At 31.8% G+C, this 10,222-nt stretch overlaps 1 protein-coding gene and 1 non-coding gene across 2 annotated transcripts; both read right to left on the bottom strand.

The window, feature by feature from the left end:
• Positions 1 to 363: 363 nt before the first annotated feature.
• Positions 364 to 7,374, bottom strand: LOC142605720 (protein RETICULATA-RELATED 1, chloroplastic). The gene is made up of 7 exons (XM_075777155.1): positions 6,646 to 7,374; positions 6,447 to 6,545; positions 5,454 to 5,674; positions 4,631 to 4,700; positions 4,265 to 4,344; positions 3,436 to 3,500; positions 364 to 858 (listed from the first exon to the last, which is right to left on the bottom strand). Exons 1-7 carry the CDS (start codon positions 7,249 to 7,251, stop codon positions 665 to 667), a joined length of 1,335 nt encoding a protein of 444 aa, XP_075633270.1. The 5' UTR covers positions 7,252 to 7,374; the 3' UTR covers positions 364 to 664.
• A 173-nt stretch (positions 7,375 to 7,547) lies between these two features.
• On the bottom strand, positions 7,548 to 7,629 carry TRNAS-GCU (transfer RNA serine (anticodon GCU)). The gene has a single exon. It is a non-coding gene; the product is annotated as a tRNA-Ser (tRNA).
• Between the last annotated feature and the right edge of the window lie 2,593 nt (positions 7,630 to 10,222).

Here is a 10,222-nt window from a genome sequence, read left to right as displayed (position 1 = left end):
CAAACTTGTAGTAACATACACAAATAGTATTTTATCCTATATAGTTCATCTTGTATATTATTATTAACTATAATTGTGTAAACTTTTGTGGCCCCGTAATCGTCGTCATTTATGTCACATGAGCTTATGTATTAAGTCTAGATACACAGCAGATAAGTTTATAATTGTTTATTGGATTTATCTAAACCTATTACCGAAATCACTTTACATTTACATTAAACCCTTGTCACATCGAAAATATTTTAAAAAAATTATTGTAATTCTTGTTAGTACTGGCCCCTGCAGTAAAGCATGGCAGACTTAAGTACCAACATCTGTTTATTATAATTCACACTAATTTCTTGCGTTGGTGAGCCAATTCACAAAGTTTTAGCTAAGATTTATTGGATACAATTATATTGATAGGTCAGAGTAAAACAGAAAGAGGTGAAAAATACTTATAACAAAGTTTTAATAAACCAAAAAGATGGCCAAAAAAAGAAGCTTGATTTTGATTTATTGCTTGATGATATAAGCACAATCTCGCATCCCTGTAAGTTGTAATGTAGGAAGCCAAACTAAATGAGGAGGCTTCTAGCCAGATGTAACGCCAAAACTTGAAGAACCTATCCTTCTAAGTTGAGAGTTGAAAAGCAGCTTCTATAATAGAGATGAGTTTATATTGCTATTGTACCCCACTCAACTTAGCCCAGTCTACAAACTGCATACCACCATAAATATTGTTAGCAAATCGCACGCCGACTGTGAAAGCCATTGCAACAGGTGGTAACCGCTTTGCCAATGGAGATGCTTCAACCAGTTGCTCCAGGCCATTTATGATTTGGTATCTGGTATTGGAGGACACAGCAAGAAAAACACCTGAAAAAGAAAGCAAAAGATAAGTAATTCCAGCACCAGCAGAAGGAAGAAACTTACCTTCGGTTTACATAGGAATTTAGGACAGGAAATGTTAATTCTTGATAATTCGTAAAATTTTAGTTGTTCGTTTGACAAGTTCTTAAACATCTCAATTCCCATGAAACTCAAGAATTCTACATTCCACCTTTTCAGGTAAGAAATATCAATTCACATGCATCTTGTATTTGTGAGAAATACTAAATTTATACTTCAATCTGACTTTTCACTTCTTTCTTAAAACTAACCAAATAAAGTTCCTTTTAGAACAAAACTATTTAAATTTTCATCCAAGTAAGATTTTTATTAATATCAAAGTGTATTTTTATCATTTAAAACTATTATCCAAAATGGACAATTATTAATTCTTTAGTTACTAAAATAATATGTATGACTAGTTTAAACAATTAAAATTTATATTATTAAATATACTATTTTTATAACATGATATAAATTCAAATTCTAAGTATATCCGAACAAATAAATGTCAACTTTTAGTAATTTTAATTTGCGAGTTTAAACTCCAAAGAATTTATAATTTTCGAGATTCGAAATTCTTCTCCTCAACGGAATAGGCCCTAAAGGAAATGAAAAAAAAAGAAGAGAGAAATACTTTAATCTCTCACAAATAATAAAGCTTTTATACCCAGACTAGAATGGGTTCACACTTAAAAAGCGTATATTATACAACACATCACATCTCATTTTTATAAGTTGCAGAGGTCAGAATCAGAGGCATGCTCATTTCCATGTTACATAAGAAAGGAAAAATATCCCTAGAATGAACATTCTAAACATACCAAACCTAAATGCCAGAACTGCAGATATCAAGATTGGAAATAATGTATTTAAAAAATTAAAGCAATATGAATAACTCTAATGGTCACCTTAGCTAGCTATAACAAAAAACCAAGGTTGTCCACATGCATCATTTTCTTTTAGTACTGACAACTATAGGCTATAGCAACATGTACAGTTTGTCCAAATCAAAACAGAACTTAATTAAAATTGCTAAATAGTTTATTCTTTTCTTTTTCTTTTCTTTTTATTTTCCTTTAAAAAAAATTATAGGAGGGGCCATGGGAGAAAAGATATGGCAAGACATCTTTTAAAAGAAAAACAAAACAAAAAAACCAGAACAAGCAGCCCCCAACCTAGGAAATCAGGAAAAAGCTAAAAATTCATATATTTCCAAGAAAGAGCTTCCTTAGTTCATCACCATTCTAACAAACCGCTGTCCACGTTGCTCAATCCAAAACATGTTACACCATTTAAATAAACTAATTTCAGTGATACGTAGAGTCCCCTCTATTTATCCATCTTATCAGTCCCTTCTTCAAAGGCAATATAGGCCAAACTACAATTTTGGTCCCCTATGCATTTGTAGCAGTTTCAATTTCATCCCCTGTACATTTAATTGTTTCAATTTCGTTATTCAACTTTCAATATCAAGGCCTCTCAACTATTATTTGTATCAATTTCATCCCTCAACTTTCAGAATCTAGTCACCTTTTAAGTTTGACTTAATTTTGACAGTTGAGTGATGAAATTGACACAAATAATAGTTCAGGTACAAAATTGACAACAGTAAATGTATAGATCTCAAATTGAAACTGCCCACAATCTTGGAGGACCAAAAGTGTAGTTTGGCTAGTAACATATGGTTTTTAAGTAACATGAAGTTTTGCGGGAAGTAGCTATAATTATGAATATTTTCACTTAAACCAACCTTATCAAATGCTACTAAGTTCTAAGGAAAAAAACTATATAAAAAATTTATATATCCACGGAGTCAGGTAAGTCTTCTACCATGTTTTGGTTCAGTTATGTGTATTACAATGATTCATGTAGTGGTAATTTATTACTAGCCAAAAATGTTCAAAGTAAATTCAAATTAATTAAATTTGCAAAGCAACAGATGTAAGCCGACAAAGATTAATTGACAAGCAAATGCACGTAAGTCCAAATGGCCAGTGTTAATTCAAATTTATCCACTTTTATTCTAAATTTTTTATTTTTTTTATAAGTGATGATGATTCAATTGAAATTGTAAATACAATTAGAAGTTGAAGCATTTTAAATATGAATAGCATCTCAAAATTTAATAATTTTCTTTGCACTTTGAAACCTTGTATCTTGCATACATTAGGAAGATCATAGCTAAAAAAGAAAAGAGAACTTCTTTTTCGACATAAAAAGCTAGTATATATGAAAAAGGCTAAAGCCAAAAAAAGAGAACCTTCTTACAGTGAACACCTTAGCACTGTGATTTAATACTCAGAAGCAACTAAAACAAAAAGCCGTTCAGAAAAGTACAGAGACTATTGAAAGTAGTTGTAAGGGACTTGTTCATGCTAATACAAAAATATGTAAAAAAATTATTATGCTGGTACCCTGTAATTTTGAACTCAGGAGCAACTAAAACAGAAAGCCATTCAGAAGAGCACAGACTATTGAAAATAGTTGTAAAGGGCTTGGTCATGCTAGTACAAAACTATATAAGTCAAAATATTGGAATATGAATAACAGGGTAATACTTACCCCAAAGAGCAGCACTTTTTACAAGAGGTGGCACAGGTATGTCCTCGTCCGATTTGTTTAAACTCCTGATCATACATTAAATTACAGGTGGTATGTTAGCGTTTCCTTCAAAAGATGGGGGCAAAAGAAGGCAATGGCAACAACAATCTACACATGAATATCATTTCCCTAACTGGTGTCTATATGTATGTATTCTTTCTTTAGTATAACACTTACAACTAATAAATACAGGGGGAAAAATGGATGGTATATATTTGAAATTAACATTTTTTAATCTTTTATCTTTTATCATTTATTGTTTTTGCTTACAAAAATGTGGGAAATGAGGGAGTTAGACCCAGGTTCTCCCCCATCCAGGCAGTACCATTAAGCCACAAGGCTGTTGGCTTATGTTTGTTGGTCAATGTAAAATATTATCATAGTTTTTATATTAATGGAATTAAAGGTCAATGCCCTCTAGCCAAATCAATTTGTCTATTATTCATCAGTATTTCAGTAATTCAATCCTGAAAACACTTAGCACAAAGTAGACTTTTTCTTGTCACATTTTTATTGATAAATTTATTCATAGAATCCAATTGACATATTTACATAAAGTACAAACCAAGCAACAAAGGAATGGCAAAGAAACAAAGAAAATTCAAGGGGAAGCACAATTGGCTAGGGACCATGCCTCATGAAGCATAGGTCACTAATTTGAGTCCCCTATTCATCCTCCCCTTGTGACCAAAACTTACTTATCAAAAAAAAAAAAAGAAACAGAAACATTGTAGGATAATTTTTTATTTATTTATAAATATGTAGGATAATTATCCTGATAGAAGCATACCGTTTGGCATTCATGATCATATTTGCAATGCCTTGGCCAATTAGACCGCATCCAAAGCCAACTGATCCATATAAGACACCCTGGATCCAGAATATATCAACCAAGTGAATTAAACATACGAGATAATTATATACTAACACTTGAACCCATCTTTGGGCATATAGAGAAGTCAGGATTGAGCAAGAAATTGGTATTAAAATCCTGTTTTGAAGGGAACATTAAACAAGATATCACAATGAAAACCAAGGATGGAGCCAAGAATTCCATCCCACCCTTCCTATTGCAGGAGCATTATCCACAAGATTCATTTTCCAGAAGGCAAGCAAACAGTTATGGTTACTTATAAAGTTCAATTACATATTGTACCTTATAGAAGTATGTGGCAATCCGCTGCTTTGCTGAGAAACTACATCCTGGCCTTTCCGCTTCAAAAACACTGCATTAGAGAAATATTTTTCTATGAATGAAGCACTCCCCAATCATCTAAAGTTTTGTGCAAAAAGGATGTGAAGTCCTTAAAAAGTTTACGAAAAGAGACATTGAGGAGGATATTTATGAGGCCCCTGCAAGGTATCTATGGTTCACAGTTAGTCAACAAGATTCTATCTCCCTTCAATATTGCTAGTTTCTAAGGATTTTAATCAATACTATTAACATTTTCTGAACCATTTTGGTTATGATCATGATCCAAGACCCTAGGACAGTACTGTTTTACTAGCAGGCCCAGTTCACTAGTTTAATGCACAAGACACTACTCCAGGCCTAACACTACCAATATGTTAGACTATATTGTAGCACTTATGCTTACATTCTTCCTAAATCCATTAATCATTCTTCCATAAACTCTATACAGTAACTTCTAAATAGCCAGATTTCTTTTTCAGCACCATTACCACCATTCTTTTCTGTAAATAAATCATCCACCTATTTACCAAAAAAATAAACTGTCCACCTGTCAACCAGATTCTAATCTGTCTCTCCAGGCCTTTCATTTGAAATCCAAACTAAAGCAAACTAAAACACTTTAAATCTAAACAGTCACTGATCTAATATAAAATACATATCCAGCAATAAGCAGCAAGGTGCATACAGCATAGGGAAAAAAAACACTGACTACACAATTATAGTTTTAGATGGATCCTATAAATTTAAATTAAAAAAAAAACCATAGTGTCAGTTTGCAACAAACCTGCTAGGAAGAGCTGCACAAGCCCGGTTAAAGCTTCCAAATAAACCTCTTGACATGGATGGCTGACCAAATCGAGCATAAGGTGCTAGTAAACCAACCAAAGCAAAGTCTACCACTATACCAACTAAAAGATCAGCAGCATACAACTCAAACTCAGCCCAAAAATTCTTGCCTCTTTTCTGAACTTCAGCAAATGTTGCACAACAAGAATCTATGACTATCTACATAACACCAAATCAAAAGCAAGAATTTCATTATTACATTAACATTAGATGCATGGCACCAGCTCTGAGAAATCTGTAATATGGACTCATTCAATCTGAACTACACACTTAATAACCAAAAGCTGTTTACTTATCAAAAAAAAAAAAACCAAAAGCTGCAATGATTATATAGAGTTAGGATCAAGTTACACCACGCCTAACTTTTTCTTAATTTTACACCACCTAAAAAATTTTTATGGAATTACTATTTTGAAAATCCCAACATTGGATTACACATGCGCCAAATTTTGTATCAGTTAGATGTTATTTACTATTCGATACATAAACTCATTTTTATTAGTAAATTTAAAGTACAAATAACTTGAAATTTTAAAATTATACAGATGAGATAGCGATTGATCTCTAATTGTATCAAAATTTGCAAACATGAAGGGTATGACAAGAACAACAATGACTTTATCAAAATACACATCCATTAGACAATATTTTTTCACATCATAATTTGGCTTTTAGAGTTACAAATAGTCCTCAATTATTTTTGTTTAAACTAATTAGAACTCATCATCTTCTTAGATAGAACAACCCTCGCAACACTAAACAAATTAAAATTAAAATCATGTTTGATCTTCTCTAACCAAATTCTAATAAATTAGGTAAGTTTTTTTCTCTACAAATTCTCTAATTTGACACTTTTTTATTAATTAAATACTAATAATTAAACATGCAAACATAAATTGTTTTTTGTTAAAAAAAAACACTGAAAACAAACCTCGGTTCCAACTTTAAAGAGAAATGAAGGATCAGCCAGCATTCTATTTCGAAGCATGGAACAGTACTTCATCAAAAATCCTAGTAGCCAACCTGAGCCCTGCAATCAAATATCAACTTTTCTATTCAGCTCTTAAAAAAAAAAAAAAAAAACCATATGGAAAGCTCAGTTGGATCTATTAACATGCAAAGCACATTACCTGCAATTCCAAATAGCGCTCAAGAAACACTTGGCGAATCCCTCTGATCTTAGCAGCCTCCAACATATCTTTAGGAAGCTCAACACCGCGATCCTTCGTTTTCCTCATGACTTCCTCCAGCTTCAATATAGGCCCGAACTCCTTTTCCTCACCATTCTCTTCTCCGTCTCTACCGTCGCCGCCGCCGCCACTACCACTACCATTACCACTACGATCATCGTCATCTCCTCCGTTGCCGCCAAACTCTGGTTTTTGCTCATGATTTCCCTCCAAAACCCTAACTTCATCTTCCGGCACCGTGATCGCGTTGGCCTCCGACGACGACGAAGACGACTCGATGGCACAGTTGAGTTTGAAGGAGTGGTGGTGGCGGTGGCTGTTGAGAGGCGAGTAGTGGCGTTGTGGTGAATGAGAAGAAGAAGAAGCTATCAACTTCGGTGGAGAGTACTTGGCGGTGGTGGTGGTGTCATCGAATCGTGAAAGCCTGAAATGGACGGTGAAATTGTGTTTGTGAGTACATTGCTGATGGTGCGGCGTCGGATTGGTGGTGTCGTTGAAGGGGTTGTGTAAATGAGAGAGCTGGAAGCTCGGGGAACAGAACGACATGTCGTTTAAAGGAATTGCGAAAATTGAAAACGGTGGCGGCGGAAAACGTTGAAAAGAGCTCGGGGGTGACAGTTACAATATGAGCAATCGAATAGTTCAATACAAAAAACAAAAGGGGAAGACTGTAGAGAGGGGTTTTTATTAAGGTTTTGTGCAGTGAAGGAGAGAGAGAGAGTAGAGAGAGACAAAATGGGTGGGGATTAGAATGTGGTCAGGTCCAGGGAGCTGAACCGAATTATCCAATGAAATTTTGGCAAAAGAAAATTTGAAATTTTGGATAAAACAAAAATTTAATACGTCGCCTGAGAGATTCGAACTCTCGCGGGGAAACCCCATGTACTTAGCAGGCACACGCCTTAACCACTCGGCCAAAGCGACGCTTGATGTCAGTTGTAGATATCTTTTCATACACATATCTATACTACTATTTAAGGGACTTCCCCACTTAGATTCCTATTTTTTTAGTTCAAAAATGCCCCTGCAGTCCTATATTTAAATAGAGACAAAACTAAAGGATAATCTGGTAAAAACTCATTTTTTTAGTTCAAAGATGCCCTTACAGTCTTATGTTTAAATAGAGACAAAACTAAATGACAATCCGGTAAAAATGTAACTCTAACTCCCACTAAAATATTGCCTAAAAAATAGGACCACTCTCCTATTAATTTTTAAATTGATTTATTCACTTATAAATTAGATTTTTAAAATAAAAATCATATATATATAAAAATAATTAAATACAGTTTTTTTCTACAAAATAAGACCACTAAAAAAAAAAAGTCTCATAGCAAGCGCGAAGCGCGTGTGATGAAACTAGTAATATATAATTGAAACATAATCAAACATTATAACTACCCAATTGTCGTGATAATTCATAAGGTTGCAATCACTGAAAATATAACATTATAAATTGATTTACATCACATAAGTTGTAACTATTCAAAAAAAATTAAAAAAACCAAAATACCCCTTACTTTGTTATTGATAATCTAGTGTTCCTTTACAAATCTTGCCCATTAATCCTTTTATTATTATTATTATTATTATAAATACAATGGAGAGAACGGGTTTTAAACTCTGTAATTGAATCTCTCTGTTAGAAACAACAAAGGTGCTAACAAATTAAGTTAAAAACTGGAATTTTAACTGGCTCAAATGTTGTCTCTTATGGTCGAACAAAAGGCCTAAGGTTCAATTCTCATAAAAACCAAAAACTAATTGGTATCTTGTTCTTATTATAAAGAGTAATTATTAAAAGCATACATTATAGGTTCAAATTCTATAAAATAATAAATAAATTACAATGCTCTTAACAAACCATCGTTAATCCTTTTATATTACTAAAATCGTGACAAATATAATATCCTTCAAAATATTTTCCTTTAATTTTATAAATACGAGGAGTACTATGTCCACAGTATTTTCACAACAAATTATAGATAATATTTTTTTAAGAGAATTTCAACTTATGGCGTCCGCTCTTGATGATAGCTCTTTATCATCAGACCAAGAAACCAATTGATTTTTGGTGTAAGCACGGATTGAACCTCAAATATCTTATTCAACTATCAAAGACTTTATTAGTTGAGCTAACTAAAACCCACCAAATCATAGGTGGTAAGTTGTTGTTGGTTTTAATTTGAGTCTACAACTTAAATTACTTTTTTGCCCACTCATAACAACCAGTAACATCTTACCACTTAGAATTTGTTATGAAAATGTTGTGAACATCGCATTTCTTTTAAAATAATTAATCTAATATATATATATATATTAATAGGTAAAATTCAGAAAAATTTCAATTATAATTTGAAATTAGAATCCAAATTTGAGTCATGTATCTAAATTTATTTGGGAACCACACTATAATTATCTACTTAAGTTTGTACCATGTGTCCACTTAAGTTTTTTAATTTTTGTGCCAAGTGAGTTAATGAGTGCAGAATACTAAGAATTTAATATTAATGAACTATAAAATATAAAATAAAATATAAAACCAATCACATATGCTCAATAAAAATTATCACATAATAAAGATCACCACACATTTTATTTTCTTAAAAATTAGAAAAATCATAAGTAATATTAAATTTAGGTAAGAATTTTAATATGTTACTAATTACGTTTACTTTAAAAAAAATAATTTGACAATTATTTAAATATTTATGATAAAAATTGTATTTAATTTTAAATGTATCCATATGTATGCATGTGTTACATGTTCACTGGCGGAGCCATAGGGGGCGAGGGGGGCACCTGCCCCCCTGACTCATAAATTTTTTTTTGTTGTATTAGTAGTTACATGGAGGAAAAAAAAAAAAAAAGAACTTCTACTTGTTGAAAGTGATCAAATCATTGCTTTTGTCTTGTCCTACGTGCAACTTGCTCCTATTTCACTATTTTTTTTATATCATTATTTATACCATTTTTACTATTTATGATACTTTTCATAGCATTTTATATTTGAATGATGCTAGAGATATTACAAATTTTACTACTTATGTCTTACAAATTGACATGTCACCAATCACAAAAAATAATTTCAAACATTTATTCATTATATTTTTTAAGTAACACTAATCATTTTTTTACTCCATCAATTTGTAAATTTTTTAGTAGCTATAAATTGGTTGTTTTTGTTTATTTATTTTAATAATATGAAATATATTCATATTTGCTTACAATTGTTTATTTATTTTGTTATTATTATTGATTAATGTTTTTTAGATAAATTTCACTTTTAATATCGTCTTTTAATTTTGCCCCCTCTAGACTAAAATCCTAGCTCCGCCACTATACATGTTATTTGTTTTTTTTTAATAATTTGACTAATTATTTATATTTTTATAATAAAAATTATGTTTAATTTTAAATACATCCATGTATTTGCATGGATTACATGCTAGTTATACACACACATCGGATATTACTGTGCGCTTAATATTTCTTAAATGATAGGATTATAATTTAT

The sequence above is a fragment of the Castanea sativa genome, chromosome 8, assembly GCF_040712315.1.
Source record: "Castanea sativa cultivar Marrone di Chiusa Pesio chromosome 8, ASM4071231v1".
Lineage (NCBI taxonomy): Eukaryota > Viridiplantae > Streptophyta > Magnoliopsida > Fagales > Fagaceae > Castanea > Castanea sativa.
The sequence above is the reverse complement of the archived record's forward strand: the minus strand, read 5'-3'. Positions and strand labels throughout refer to the sequence as shown.

Coding starts and splice junctions, on each gene's coding strand:
- LOC142605720 (XM_075777155.1), bottom strand. CDS start 7,251: ATGTCGTTCTGTTCCCCGAGCTTCCAGCTCTCTCATTTACACAACCCC. Junction 6,546..6,645: donor AGCGCTATTTGGAATTGCAG/GTAATGTGCTTT, acceptor ATTTGATTGCAG/GGCTCAGGTTGGCTACTAGG. Junction 4,701..5,453: donor TGTGCAGCTCTTCCTAGCAG/GTTTGTTGCAAA, acceptor TCTCTAATGCAG/TGTTTTTGAAGCGGAAAGGC.